We start from the raw sequence: 14,782 nt of genomic DNA on the forward strand, positions 1-14,782 counted from the left end.
TGCATAATTCAGAACAAACCGACGGGAAAAACAGGAACAGAAACCCCGTCGGGAGGCGCGGCAGCGGCGGCGGGGCAGCGCGCCCCGGGGGGCCCAGGCGTCCCGGCGGCGCCGCGCCCTCGCCCCCCCGGGGTGCGCCCACCGGCGGCCCCGGGCGCCCCTACGCCGTCTCGACGGGCACGGCGCCGTCCGGCTGCGGCCCGTCCTCGGCCTCGGGCTCCTCGTCGTCGTCGTCGGGCCGCGCCGGGCCCCAGTAGCGGGCCAGGGAGAGGCGCAGCCCCTCGAGGCGCCCGTTGGACAGGTCGAGGCCCGGCGGGCCGGCGGGCGCCGGCGGCGGCTCCTCGCGGCGGCGGCGGCGCGTCCGCACCTCCAGGCAGTTCTGGCCCTTGAGGTGCCGCTGGAGGTGGTCGTCCTTGGCGAAGGCCTTGTGGCAGAGGTAGCACTCGTAGGGCCGGGCGCCCGTGTGCAGGTGCATGTGGTTCTTCAGGTCGTAGCTGTGCAGGAAGCGGGCGCTGCAGTGCTGGCAGGAGTAGGGCCGCTCGCCCGTGTGCTTGCGCATGTGGATCTTCAGCTTGTCGTTCCTGGGGGAGACACGCGTCAGCGGGGCGGCCGGCACCCTGAGCCGGCGGGCACCGGGGTCCGGCTTGGCACTGGGGCAGCAGCACCCCCAGGACCACGAGCCAGGGGTGCGCCAGGCAAGGCTGCATCGGGGGGCAGCAGCACCCTCAGGACCATGAGCCAGGGGTGCAGCAGGCAGGGCTGCACCGGGGGGCAGCAGCACCCCCAGCACCACGAGCCAGGGGTGCAGCAGGCAAGGCTGCATCGGGGGGCAGCAGCACCCCCAGCACCACGAGCCACGGGTGCAGCAGGCAGGGCTGCACCGGGGGGCAGCAGCACCCCCAGCACCACGAGCCAGGGGTGCAGCAGGCAGGGCTGCACCGGGGGGCAGCAGCACCCCCAGCACCACGAGCCAGGGGTGCAGCAGGCAGGGCTGCATCGGGGGGCAGCAGCACCCCCAGCACCACGAGCCAGGGGTGCTGCAGGCAGGGCTGCACCGGGGGGCAGCAGCACCCCCAGCACCACGAGCCAGGGGTGCAGCAGGCAGGGCTGCACCGGGGGGCAGCAGCACCCCCAGCACCACGAGCCAGGGGTGCAGCAGGCAGGGCTGCATCGGGGGGCAGCAGCACCCCCAGCACCACGAGCCAGGGGTGCAGCAGGCAGGGCTGCACCGGGGGGCAGCAGCACCCCCAGCACCACGAGCCAGGGGTGCAACAGGCAGGGCTGCACCGGGGGGCAGCAGCACCCCCAGCACCTCGAGCCAGGGGTGCAGCAGGCAGGGCTGCACCGGGGGGCAGCAGCACCCCCAGCACCACGAGCCAGGGGTGCAGCAGGCAGGGCTGCACCGGGGGGCAGCAGCACCCCCAGCACCACGAGCCAGGGGTGCAGCAGGCAGGGCTGCACCGGGGGGCAGCAGCACCCCCAGCACCACGAGCCACGGGGGCAGCAGGCAGGGCTGCACCGGGGGGCAGCAGCACCCCCAGCACCACGAGCCAGGGGTGCAGCAGGCAGGGCTGCACCGGGGGGCAGCAGCACCCCCAGCACCACGAGCCAGGGGTGCAGCAGGCAGGGCTGCACCGGGGGGCAGCAGCACCCCCAGCACCACGAGCCACGGGGGCAGCAGGCAGGGCTGCACCGGGGGGCAGCAGCACCCACAGCACCACGAGCCACGGGTGCAGCAGGCAGGGCTGCACCGGGGGGCAGCAGCACTCCCAGCACCACGAGCCAGGGGTGCAGCAGGCAGGGCTGCACCGGGGGGCAGCAGCACCCCCAGCACCACGAGCCAGGGGTGCAGCAGGCAGGGCTGCACCGGGGGGCAGCAGCACCCCCAGCACCACGAGCCACGGGTGCAGCAGGCAGGGCTGCACCGGGGGGCAGCAGCACCCCCAGCACCACGAGCCACGGGGGCAGCAGGCAGGGCTGCACCGGGGGGCAGCAGCACCCCCAGCACCACGAGCCACAGGGGCAGCAGGCAGGGCTGCACCGGGGGGCAGCAGCACCCACAGCACCACGAGCCAGGGGTGCAGCAGGCAGGGCTGCACCGGGGGGCAGCAGCACCCCCAGCACCACGAGCCAGGGGTGCAGCAGGCAGGGCTGCACCGGGGGGCAGCAGCACCCCCAGCACCACGAGCCACGGGGGCAGCAGGCAGGGCTGCACCGGGGGGCAGCAGCACCCCCAGCACCACGAGCCAGGGGTGCAGCAGGCAGGGCTGCACCGGGGGGCAGCAGCACCCCCAGCACCACGAGCCACGGGTGCAGCAGGCAGGGCTGCATCGGGGGGCAGCAGCACCCCCAGCACCACGAGCCAGGGGTGCAGCAGGCAGGGCTGCACCGGGGGGCAGCAGCACCCCCAGCACCACGAGCCAGGGGTGCAGCAGGCAGGGCTGCACCGGGGGGCAGCAGCACCCACAGCACCACGAGCCAGGGGTGCAGCAGGCAGGGCTGCATCGGGGGGCAGCAGCACCCACAGCACCACGAGCCAGGAGTGCAGCAGGCAGGGCTGCACCGGGGGGCAGCAGCACCCCCAGCACCACGAGCCACGGGGGCAGCAGGCAGGGCTGCAGGGCAGGGTCACAGTGGGTACGGGTGCTCCAGCAGCACCGAGGGACGTGTCCCGCCTGCCTGGCCAGCGTGCACCGGGGACACGACCGAGGCAGCCCTGGGGTGCAGGGGTGCACCGGCAGCGTGGGCGAAACACGTCCGCGGGGCGCGCAAGCAGCTCCCCCGGGCAGGGGCGCAGTGGCAGCACGGAGGGGGACGCGTCCCTGCTGCCCAGCGGGGCGGCAGCCGGCGCGGCGAGCGGCGGGCGCCGGGCACTCACCGTGTGAAGCGCACCCCGCAGACCTGGCAGGCGAAGGGCTTCTCGCCCGTGTGCGTGCGCATGTGGCGGGGCAGCTTGCCGGCGCCGTGGATGACCTTGTGGCAGACGGGGCACTCCTGGGGCATCTGCGAGCGGCGCTTGCGCACCAGCTTGTCGGGGCTCTCCAGCCCGGGCGCCAGCGACTCGGGGTGCAGCGAGCTCAGGTAGGCCATGAGGTGGGGGTCGATGGTGTCCTCATCGGAGGCGGCCTCCTCGGGGGACAGGGGCGGCTGGTAGGGGAAGGGGAAGGGGTGCGGGGGCAGCTCCTCCTCCTCCTCGGGCACCTCGTAGCTCTCGTAGGGCGGCGGCAGCCCCTCGGGCGCGGGGGGCGAAGCGGGGGGCGGCGGCGGGGGGCTGCCGCCGGCGGGCGGCTCCTCGGCGTGGTTGTTGAGGCGGGCGCCGCGGGCTTGCAGGAACTTGCGGGGCTTCTTGCTGCGGCGGGCGACGGGGCGGCAGGGCGGCAGGGCGGCCGCGTCGCCCTCGGGCAGGGCGGCGAAAGCCTCCAGGTAGCGGCGGGCGCGCTCGCAGTCGCCGTCGTCGGGGCCGGGCGCCTCCAGCCCGCTGCCCTGCAGGATCTCCACGCAGGCGGCGATGACGCAGGGGATCTCCAGCAGCCGGGCGGCCCGCAGCACCTCGCCCATGTTGGCGCTGCTGATGGTGAGCGTGGCCGTGTAGGCGAACTCCAGCAGGGCGCCCAGCGCCTCGGGCCCCACGAAGTCCAGCTCGCAGACCTCCTGCCCCGGCCCCGGCCCCGCAAACAGCTTCTTGAAGTAGCGGCTGCAGGCGGCCAGCACGGCCCGGTGCGTGCGGTACTCCAGCCCCTGCGTGCGGATGGTGACGTCGCAGAGCACGCCGAGCTGCCGCTGCTCGTTCAGGCTGCTCAGCAGCTCGCTGCTGTGCTCGGGGAAGGGGATGCCGATGCGCTCGTCCTCCGGGCTCGCCATCGTCCTCACCTGCGGGAACCGCGAGCCGCCGGTGAGCGCCGGGCCGGGCACGGCCGAGGGCCGCCCCGCGGCTAAAGCGTCGACCCCGCCGCGGAGCCGCGGGATGCTGCCGCCCCCCCCCCCCCCCCCTCCACCGCCCCGTGCCGAGATTTGCTCCGGGTGGGCCCCCCGCGGCGGGCGCCGGCGCTTCCTCCCCCGGCGGCAGCCCCCGCTCCGCGCGACCGCAGCAAAGGGGGAAATCTCGGCGCGGAGCGTTTGAAGGGCGCCGAGGCGCGGCTCCCGCCGCCCGGCCCCCCCCAAGCCGCCCCGCCGCAGCACGGCCGGAGCCGGCGGGCGCTGCGCTGCCGGCGGCTCCCGGCGCCGCGTCCTGGGAACGGGGGCCTCGCCGGCGGCGGGGCGGGTGGGCGGGCGAGTGCCGGGAAGAGGGGGCCGGGGGCCGCCCCGCGGAGCCCAGCCGGGCTGGGAACACGGGCCGCGCTTCCTGCCGCGGCAGATTAGGATCAGCGCAAGCGCCGGTTCCTGCCCCCGCTGCCAGGGGGGGCCCAGCCCCCCCCCTGCCCCAGCCCGGGGCCGCTCCTCGCCCAGCCAAGCCCTGCCTGCGCGAGCGGGGCCTTTCCCACGCTGCAGCTGGCAGCGCCGTGCGTCAACGGAGCCATAAACGCGGCACCGAGGCCCCCCGGGCCGGGGGAGCAGCTCGGCGCTGCCCGGCCCCCCGGGCGCCCTCGCCCCACGTTGCGCTGGGAGAGGCGTCGGGGGCCGCCCGGCGCGGACCCACCGGCACCTGCACCCGGGCGGCGCGAGGCGGACGGCGGCGGGGTGGGGGGTCGGGAACGCCGGCACCCGAGCCGGGCACTGCGCTAACCGCGGGGCAACGCCGGCCCGGCGGCTGGGGCGGGGGGTCCGCGGCGGCGAGAGCGGCCCCGCTGCGGCCAAGCGTTCGGCCGGGCCGGAGAGCGCCGAGCTGCAAGGGCCGCGCCGCGCGGGGTCAACGCGTGCCGAGCCGGACCGTGCCAAGCCGCGGCGCGGGGACGTGCCCCCTCTTGCCCGCGGAGGGGCGGCGCGGCCGGCGGCCCCCGGCGCAGGGGCCCATCCCCGCGCCGGCCGCTCCCTGCGCTTGGGCGCCCGCCAGCTGGGGCTGCCTCGGCAGGCGGCTGGGAACGGCCCCGGAGCAACCGGCTGCGGAGCCGCCCCAGCCGCTGCCGAGCAGGCCCGACCGGCAGGGCAGGCGGCAGCCGCCCCCGAAACTGGGAGCCGGGCAGCGCCGACCGCCGGCGCCGCCGAGGGGCCCCCCCTGCTGCCGCGCGGCCCCCTCGGCTCCCCGGACGCCTGGGTCCCCGCTGCCCGCCAGGGCGAGGCCGGGCGCGGGGGCGAGCGGATTAGGGCCGATTAAGGCATCAGCCCCCCGGGAGCCAACAGGCAGTGACAGCCCCCGACGAGATTAGGCAGGATTAGCAGCGGGGGGAGGATTACGGGAGGCAAGCGCCCCGCGCCGGGGCTCGGGGGGAGCGAGCGGGCCGGCCGGCGTCGCCCCGCTTGCCACGCGGCCCCGGGGCCGTGGCGGACGGTGCCGGGACGCGGTGGCCAGCTCCGAGCGCCGGCGCTGCTGCAGCTCCTCCAGCCCGGGCTGCACCGGGAGCCGAGCGGGGCGGGGGCCAGGGCAGCCCCTCCGCGCGCTGCACGGCGAAACTCCGGCGGCAGCAGGCCCAGTGCGCCTGGAGCCGGGCAGGCAGCGGGACGCTCGAGGCCCGGGCGCCTGCGTGCTCCGGCGGCAGCGGGACGCTCGGGGCCCGGGCGCCTGCGTGCACCGGCGGCAGCGGGACGCTCGAGGCCCGGGCTCCTGCGTGCACCGGCGGCAGCGGGACGCTCGAGGCCCGGGCTCCTGCGTGCACCGGCGGCAGCGGGACGCTCGAGGCCCGGGCTCCTGCGTGCACCGGCGGCAGCGGGACGCTCGAGGCCCGGGCTCCTGCGTGCACCGGCGGCAGCGGGACGCTCGAGGCCCGGGCTCCTGCGTGCACCGGCGGCAGCGGGACGCTCGAGGCCCGGGCGCCTGCGTGCACCGGCGGCAGCGGGACGCTCGAGGCCCGGGCTCCTGCGTGCACCGGCGGCAGCGGGACGCTCGAGGCCCGGGCTCCTGCGTGCACCGGCGGCAGCGGGACGCTCGGGGCCCGGGCGCCTGCGTGCACCGGCGGCAGCGGGACGCTCGAGGCCCGGGCACCAGCATCTGCCAGCAGCAGCAGCATGCTCGAGGCGCCGGCGCCCGCATCCGCCGGCGGCCCGGCTCGAGGGAGGTGCGCCTCCGCCGCTCTCGTCCCCGGGATCCGCTGCTCGTTCCTCCGAGAGCCGCGGTCCCCTCGAGCCGGCCCTGCCCCGTCGCCCGGGAGCGCTGGCCCGGCGCGGGGCCGAGCGCTTGGCCCAGCCCCTCGGGACCCCCGGCAGCACGCGCCGGCAGCGGGGCCGGATGTCTGCGGAGGGAGCGACCCGCGCTGGGGCCGGGCGGGGGCGAGGAGGTGGCAGGAGGGGGATTTTCCATCGCACCCAACCGCCCGCTGCCGCCGCTTCCCCGACACCCCCACCCCCCGCGCATCCTCCCCACTGGAGCGAAGTCACATGCTGAGCGGGTGCTGCCATTGAGGCGATCGCAGCGGCGATAAGGAAACGGGGCGGGGGGGCAGGTGCGAGGGTGCCGGTGCCTCCCCGGGCCCCACGGCGCGGCCGGCGGCTCCGGCCCCGGCTGGCGCGAGGCCGGGCCGGGCCCTGGGGAGGGGGCCACCCCGCGGGGCCGGCGCTGCCCCCGCCGCGCTTTCTCGCTTACGTCAACGCCTGCGGCCGGGGAAAACGGCGGCGGGGGGGGGGGGGGGTCGCTCCCTGGCACCGCGCCGCTTCCCGCGCCCAGCGAGCCGCAGGGTGGGGGGGGGGGCTGGGGCTGCCCAAACCCCCCCTCTCCCCGACCCCGGGGCAGACGGGGTCCCGCAGCACCCGTGGGAACAGGGCGAGCGGCCGGGGCGCCCCGAGCCGGTGCTGCGGCCCCGATGCACCTGCCCGCTCGGGCCGGGCCGGGGGGGAGGCGAGGGGCGCCCCGCCGCCCCCCGCGCCGGGCCGGGGGCCCCCGACACCGCGGCTGCCGCGAGCGAGAGGCACCGACGCTCTCGAGGGACTTCACAGCCGCACCGGGGAGAATGAGTCACCCAGGAAGGCGAGAGCAGCGGCCCCCCCGCGGGAAGGGGCCGGGCGCCTCGGCCCCCCGCTCGCCCCGGCTCCGGCCCCGAGCGGCAGCGGCGGCGCGGGGGGTCCCGGCGCGGCGGCGCGGGGGGGGATCGGCCCCCCGGACGCGGGCTGGGGTGGGGTAGGGTCGGGGGGGGGGGGAGCGGTCCCGCTCCGCAGCGAGAGAAGAAAACAGCCAGCGCACGAGAAAGGAAATGGTTTGAAGAGGGGGGAGAGAAAGGGAAAAAAAAAAAAAAATAGGGAGGATAAACAGCACCCACCCGCCCCGCGGCGATGGGGAGCCGGCCCCGCGGTGGGCGCCGGCCCCGCGCGCTCCCACCCGGCACCCGGGGACCGCCCGCTCGCCAGCAGCCCGCCGCCGGCCGCCTCCGGTGCCAGCCGGGCCGAGCCTGCCGGCGGGAGCCGGGCGCGGGAACGGGGCCGTCCCCAGCACCGCCGCCGTCCCCCGCCGCGGGGCCGAGCCCCCCGCTGGCCCCGCCGCATGCCCGGCGCCCCCCTCCCTCCTGCCCGCGCCGAGCCGCCAGCGGGTCGCCGGCATCACGGGGCGGGCGCAGCGGCGCGGTCCGCGTCCCGCTCGGCTCAGCCAGGCCCTGCCGGCGGCAATGCCCCGCGCGGCGCGCCGGGGCCGCGGCCCGCTCACCTGGCGCGCGTGGCCTCGTGGCTCGGCGCTCCGCCGCGGCTCGGCGCGCGGCCCGCAGCCGGGGCAAGGCAGGGCGCTGCGCGGACTCGGCCCCGCTCCCCGCTGCGCTCGAGCGCGGCTCCCACCTCAAAAGGAGGTGACGCCCACAGCCCGGGTCGCGCACCTCCCAGCCCCGCTTCCCAGAACGCGCGCGGCCTTCACCCCGGCGCCAAGCCGGAACGGGCGCCCCGGCCCCCCTCCCGCACCCGGGAATTCCCGGCACCGCAGTCCGGGCGGCAGCCCCGCGCCGCGGGCATCCCCTCCCCGCCGCCGGCCCGGCGTGCCACCGCCTGCCCCGGAGCCGCCCCCCGGCCCTGCACGTGCACGTCCCGCTCCGCCGGCGACGGCGGCGCCCCGTCCCCCTTCCAGGCGCTTGCACCCCCCCCCCCTCGGCGTCCCCAGCTAAGCAGCGACGAGCAGCAGCCCACCGGCGGCGGGGGCAGAAAGGGGAAGAGGGCTGCGCCGGCGAGGCCGGGTCGGGCCGGGCAGGGAGGGGGCCGCCGGCCCCAGCCACGTTCTCGGAAAGAGCCGGGCCGCGTTGTGCAAGATCCCGACCACAGGGGCCGGCGGAGGGGCAGCGGCTGCAGAGGCGGCCTCGCGCCCGCCGCGGGCGCACGTGCGCCCGGGCAGCGCCCCGGCGGCGAGGGCTGCAGCCGCGGCGCGCAGGCTGCCCGCCGGCCCCCGGCCGCAGCACCGTGGGGACGCCCGGCCGCAGCAGCGTGGGGACGCCCGGCCGCCGGCTGCAGCCCCGGCGGTGGGCACAGCCCCGGCGGTGGGCACAGCCCCGGCAGGAAGGAGCACAGCAGCCGCCTGCCAACCCCGCGCCTGCCCTTTGCTCCCCATAAAGGAGGGGAACGGCGCCAGCCCCCCCAGCCCAGGTGCGCCAGGTGCCAAGGGCGGGAGATAAGGTGGGCGAGGCGGGCAGGGAGGGGCACGGCATGGGCACGCAGCCCTGACTCAGGGCTCCCGCGGTGGCCAGGCCCCGCTGGGGTGAGTCACCACGTCCCCCCCACCCTGGGGGTGTTGCAACCGCCCACACGCCGGCGCCCGAGCCAGCCGCCAGCTGCGCCTCTTCCCCGGCTCGGGGGGCACGGAGGGCGCCCCGACCCGGCGCGCTCCGCGGGGCCCAGGCGTCCTGGCTGCCGGGGAGGCCGCGCCGCGGCGTCGACTCGCATCCATGCTCCTCCGCGCTCCGTCCTCGTCCCGGCCAGAGGCGCCGCGGGCTAGTGCCGCCGGTCATGGGGGACGCGACCCCGCTGCTGGGACCCCGCGGCCGGGCTCCCGGAGCATCCCGCGCAGCCAGGCAAGGTCGGCCATGCCCAGCCGTGGGGCATCCCGGCCGGGACCGTCGTCCTTCACGTCCCAGCACGGGCGTCCCCAGAGACGCAGGGCCAGGCGGCGGACGGGAGCGACGCGGCCCAGGGCTCGGGGCCCCGCGCCGAGCGGGTCTGCGGTGCCCGGGCGCGCCGTGGCCGGGAGGCGCGGGAGCCGGCAGGAGGAGGCAAGGAAGGAAGGAAGGGGTTGCTGAAACGGAGCTTGGTGGGGGGGAAAAAGGAAGGAAACGGTCAACAGCAAACCCTACACTTGATCGCTCGGGGAGCGGGGCGAAACGCGCTCCTGCCGGGCGCCCAAGCCAGCGCGGGGAGGCAGCGCTCGGGGCCGAGCCCCCCCGCGCCCGGCCGGGGCACCCGCCGCGCTCCGGGCTCCCGCCGGCCGCGAGCGAGACCCGGCGCAGGCGGCCCCGGGGGCCAGGTCCCGGCTGCTGGGGCAGAGCAGGACGAGGCTCAGCCGCCTTCGGGCCAGGAGAGCCGGCTCGCCGGCCCTCGGGCAGCTCGGCCCCCGGCTCGCTCCCTCCCGGCCCCGCGCAGCCACGGGAGCCCCGTGGAGGCCAGCCGGACCCCCAGGTCCCGCCGCACCACGCGGCTGTCGGGGGTCCGGTGACATCTCCCCCCACGCGGGACCCCATCCTCAGGGCATCCCCAGGAGCGGAGCCCCGCCAGCAGCGCGGAGCCAGCGCAGGATGGGAGCCAGCGCCGGTGGCCGCGGGGGTCACCCGGCAAGGACAGCGCCAGCCCACGGCCCCCCCTCCCCACCCCCCGAAATAGCCCGGCTCCCGCCCCCACGGCAGCTGCCTGCCAGCTCCCCGCTGCCCACGGATGATCCCGCCGAGGCAGGGAGGGGGCAGGCGGCTCTAATCCGCCCGGCCCGCTCCCGCGCGGCCTCCCTGATGCACGCAGCGCCCCGGCCCCGGGGCAGGGCGACGGGCCCCCGCCGGCGGCAGCGAGCCCTCGCCCGCCTCCCGGGACGGAGCAGGGCCGGGGCCACCCAGCGCGGCCCGGACGCCCGTGCCCGTCCCGGCGGGATTCCCCTTCCTCTCCCCTCCTGGCCCCCAGCGCCGGCTGGGAACGGAGCATCCTCCGGCCGCAGAGCGGCCCGGCCCCCAGCCCGGCGCCACGCACCCGGCCCCCGACTCACCGCCCCCTCCAGCCGCTGCCCATGGGGCCTGGCGCCGAGCAGCGGGCGCCGGCGGCCTCGCGCAGCACGCCGCGCAGCCGAGCCTGCCGGGAGAGGCCAGCGCTCGCCTGACCTACTTCTCCTTCCGCATCACCTGCTTTCATTTTCCCTCGCCACGGCTCAGTCCCCCCGCCCGCCCACAGCCCCAGCGAGTCACGCCAGCGGCGGCCCCGGGCCGCGGCGCCCCGGGCCCCCGGCGCCCGCTGAAGGTCACCGGGCGCAGCCGGAGGGCACCGGGCGGCTCAGGCACCAGGCACGGCCACCGCCGCCCGCGCGGCCACCCAAGCGTCACCTCCCTGGCACGAAGCGAGTTGGACGGGTCTCAGGCCGGCCCCCTGAGCCGGGTCCTGCGGCCGCCCCGGGGCGCGGACGCGCAGCTCCCGGGGCAGCGGGCGCTGCCGGGGGGGGCGCGGGGAGGAGAGCCCCAGCGGCTCTCGCGCGCGGGGGTTTCTACGGCGAGGCCGCGGCACGGGGGAACGTGCGGCCGGGGGCTCCCGCGAGCCGCCCGAGCGCTGCCAGGAGAGATTTCTCTGCGGTTTCATCATCCACCGCCCGCCCCAAAGGAGAAGTTCCTGCTCGCGGCGCGGGGCAGCAGCCACCCCTCGAGGGCCGGAGCGCCGGGGCCGGGCTGGCCCCGCTCGGGCCCGGCACCCCCCGCTGCGCCCGCTGCCCGCCCCCTCCAGGCTCGGGGCCCTGGCGCCGGTGCCACGTGTGCACAGAGGGTGCAAAGCACCAGCTGGCAGAGCTGCACTTCCAGAGCCTCCGGCTCAGCACCGCGGCGCTACCAGCGGTGCCGGCGAGGGGGGGCCGCCTGGCCCGGCCCTGCCCTGCCCGCCCGCCCTCGGACGGAGCCACCGGCAGGGCCGTGCACAGCCGCCCCCACCCTGCACGCGCCCGAGCCCCGCCGCCCGCGCCAGGCAGGGGTGGGTGACCCCGGGGCCAGCACCGCCGCCCCCCTCCCCCAGCCCCGCAGCTTCCCCTTCTCCGTGCACCGCGGTCAAGTTCCCGAGCGGGGCCCCTCCCTCCGCACCCCGGCCCGGCCCGGCGGCACCCGCGGCCTCGAGCCGCCAGGCCGGGGAGCCGTCGCGCGCCGCCCGGGGCTCGCGGGAGTGGGGGAAACCGAGGCACGGAGAGACTCACCCCTCCGAAGCGCCGAATCCAAAGGGGGACGGGAGCAGCCGGAGCGCGGGCCTCGCCGCTGCGCCCAGCCGGGCCCCGCGTCCCCTCGCCCGGCGGCGGCGGCCCCAGGTCAAGGGCAGCCTCAGCCCAAGACGGCAGCGCTGCTCTGGCGCTGGCCGGGGCGGCGGGACGGTAAACACCGCACCCCGCCTCCTGGACAAACACCAGGCTGGGGGCAGCCAGCCCGGGTGGGAACAATTACGGCAGGGCTGGGTGCGCGCGGGGCAGAGTCCAGCCGCCCCAGCGCCCGCCGGGCGCTGCGGAGCCGCCGGGCCCCGGGGGGCAGCGCGCCGCCCCCTGCCCGGAGCCCCGCCAGGGCCGAGCGACGGGGCAGCCCCGCCACCGGGCACCCCGGGCCGCGCGCCGCTCCCGGGCCGGTCCCCGGCGCGCCGGCCCCCCCCCGCCGCCGGGCCCAGCCTGGGCGCCGTGACAGCACCCCCCGCCCTTCTCCTCCCCGCTGCCTGCGCGCCGGGGACGTGGCCGAGGGGCGCTCCGGCCGCCAGCCGGGCCGGTGCTCCGCTCCCCGGGGCGCCCCGCCGGGCTGGGCTGCCCGCCCACGGGCGGCCGCGGCAGCGGCGGGGGGGGGCAGCCCTTGCCCGGGAGCCGCACCGTGCCCCCCCCCCCCCGCGCCTGGCACCCGGCCCGCCGACGTGTCCGCGGCCGCCGGCCCCGCGCAGCGCCGCGCCGCGCCGGGGCGGGCCAGCACGGCCCGGGACCGGCACCTGCCCGCGCACCTGCGGCCGGGCCTCCGCGGGCAGCGGAGCCGGCGCTGCCGCCGGGCACCCCGCCCCGAGCCACTTACCGGGGCCGGGCTGCAGGCGGGCGCCGCGCCGGGACCGCAGCTGCTGTCGGTCGGTCGATGACTTCGGTGCGACCCGTCCGTCCGTGCGCTCCGTCCGTCCGTCCGTCCGCGCCGCCGCCGCTCACCTGCGCGCCGCGCTCACCTGCGCGCCGCCCCGCCCCGCCGCCGCCGCTGCCGCCGCCCCAGCGCGGGCCGGTCCCGGGCTCGGCCCCGCCTCCGCCTTCACCTGCCGCCGCCGGCCCCGCCCGCGCCACCGCCCCCCACCCCCCCCCGCCGCCGCCGCCGCCGCCGCCGCCCGCCGCCGCCGCCGCCGCCTCCAGGAAGCGCCCGCCCCCCCGCCGCGCTCATTGGGCAGCGCGCCGCATCTCCGACCTCCCATTGGCGGGGGGGGCCGCCCTTCACTACCCCCCCCCGCTCCCCGACACAGCCCTGGGCAGGGCGGGGGCCCGGCGCCGCCACCCCCCCCCTCGGGGCGCGGGGGGCGCGGGCAGCGGGGCCGGGGCCGGGGCCGGGGCCGGGGGGAGGAAGAGCTGAGTCAGAGGCGCAGGAAGGAGGCGCAGCTGGGGAGGATGATTAACGGGGGCCCGCTCGCACCGGCCCCGGGGGCCGCCCCGGAGGGATCCCGGCCCGGTGCGGCCCCGCTCCGCCGCGGAGGGGCCGGTCCCGCGGCGTCGGGCGGGCACCGGAGGCGGCGGGCGGCCAGGACGCCGGGGCCCCGGCGGGGCGGCCCCAGCGCAGGTGCCTGGGCGGGGGCCCCGCGCAACCTGCTCGGTCCCCGGCGGCTCCCGGGCGGCGGCGGCGGCGGCGGCGGGGCGCTCACCTCGCCTCACCCCGGCCCCCCCGCCGCGCTCCTGACTCAGAGCCGCGGCCGCTGCCCGGCGCTGCTGGAAAGTGTGAGGAGCCGCCGCCGCCGCCGCCGCCGCCGCCGGGGGCTGCCAAGGCAAACACCGCCCTGCGCAGACGTTATGTCAGCGGGGAGCGGGAGGGCGCGGGCCGCGCCGGGGGGCAGCGCTCCAGCGCCGGGGCCGCCCCCCGGGCCGCTCCTGCGCCGCCGCCCTGCCCCTCCGGCCGCCCGGTTGCGGGCCGCGTAGCCAAGCCCCAGCCCTTGGTCCAGGAACTCCGCTTCTCCGTCCGCCTCACCCCCGGCCATCCGTGCGTCCGCCTTCCTCCGCTCCAGCCAGCCAGCTCGCCTCCGTCCACCTCACCTCCGTCCACCTCGCCACCTTCCTCCGCGCCAGCCAGCCAGCTCGCCTCCGTCCACCTCGCCTCCATCCACCTCGCCACCTTCCTCCGCTCCAGCCAGCCAGCTCGCCTCCATCCACCTCGCCTCCATCCACCTCGCCACCTTCCTCCGCTCCAGCCAGCCAGCTCGCCTCCATCCACCTCGCCACCTTCCTCCGCTCCAGGCAGCCAGCTCGCCTCCATCCACCTCGCCTCCATCCTCCACTCCAGCCAGCCAGCTCGCCTCCATCCACCTCGCCTCCATCCACCTCGCCACCTTCCTCCGCTCCAGCCAGCCAGCTCGCCTCCATCCATCCATCCACCTTCCTCCGCTCCAACCAGCCAGCTTGCCTCCATCCATCCATCCACCTTCCTCATCCAACCAGCCAGCTCACCTCTATCCATGTGTCCAGCCACCTTCCTCACCTCCATCCATCCATCCACCTTCCTCTGCTCCAGCCAGCCAGCTCACCTCTATCCATACATACAGCCACCTTCCTCACTTCCATCCATCCATCCATCCATCCATCCATCTTTCGATCCACCTTCCTCAGCCAGCCGGCTCACCTCCATCCACCTCACTTCCATCCATCTCACCTCCCTCCACCTACCTCACCTCCATCCATCCACCTTCCTCATCCAGCCAGCCAGCTCGCCTCCATCCATCCATCTATCCATCCATCCACTTTCCTCAGGCAGCCAGCCAGCTCACCTCCATCCACTTCATCTCCATCCATCCATCCAGCTCACCTCAATCCATCTACATACCTCATCTCCATCCATCCATCCACCTTCCTTACCACGATCCATCCATCTCACCTCCATCCATCCATCCTTCTTCATCGCCTCCATCTATTCATACCCTCACCTCTGTCACCTCCAACCTCTAGCCAGCCAGTCGCCTCCCTTCTACCCATCCATCCACCTGCCCCTCCATGCACCCTGTGCTCCCTGTGCAGCGGGGCCTGGCCCTCCAGGGGTGCCCGGCCCGGGGTGCCAGAGGGGCAGAGCTGCTGGGGTTTGGGGGCGGCGCGGGGGCAGCAGCGAAGGGGGAAATCCACAGAAAATCCCCTCTGAAGCGCTGCCGCTGAAACCGGTTCCCAGGCCCGCGGCGCTTACTCGCACCCGGCCTCAGCGCGGCCGCCCACCGGCCTGAAACCAGCCGCCCACGGTGCTACCGGCTTCCGCTTCCCAGCGCCCCGGTGGGGCCCGGCACTCCCGGACCCAACTGGGCTGCGGTTCTGCGGCCCCTGCTCCAGGCCCCAACCTCAAACCCACCGCCTATTTATAGACCCCACAAGGGA

At 77.9% G+C, this 14,782-nt stretch overlaps 1 protein-coding gene across 4 annotated transcripts; it reads right to left on the reverse strand.

Moving 5' to 3' along the window:
- Window positions 1–139: 139 nt before the first annotated feature.
- Window positions 140–12,411, reverse strand: ZBTB7B (zinc finger and BTB domain containing 7B). 4 transcript variants are annotated; one of them, XM_068922380.1, is made up of 4 exons: window positions 12,258–12,411; window positions 11,417–11,624; window positions 2,879–3,870; window positions 140–581 (listed from the first exon to the last, which is right to left on the reverse strand). In XM_068922380.1, the coding sequence occupies exons 3-4, from the start codon at window positions 3,859–3,861 to the stop codon at window positions 161–163; spliced, it is 1,404 nt and encodes a 467-aa protein (XP_068778481.1). In that variant the 5' UTR covers window positions 3,862–3,870; window positions 11,417–11,624; window positions 12,258–12,411; the 3' UTR covers window positions 140–160. The 4 variants fall into 4 exon arrangements, with proteins under 4 accessions (XP_068778481.1, XP_068778479.1, XP_068778482.1 ...); XM_068922378.1 differs by lacking the exons at window positions 11,417–11,624; window positions 12,258–12,411 and adding an exon at window positions 10,238–10,373; XM_068922381.1 differs by lacking the exons at window positions 11,417–11,624; window positions 12,258–12,411 and adding an exon at window positions 7,724–7,808.
- Window positions 12,412–14,782: the final 2,371 nt, after the last annotated feature.

Source organism: Struthio camelus, chromosome 30, assembly GCF_040807025.1.
Source record: "Struthio camelus isolate bStrCam1 chromosome 30, bStrCam1.hap1, whole genome shotgun sequence".
NCBI classification, from domain to species: Eukaryota; Metazoa; Chordata; class Aves; order Struthioniformes; family Struthionidae; genus Struthio; species Struthio camelus.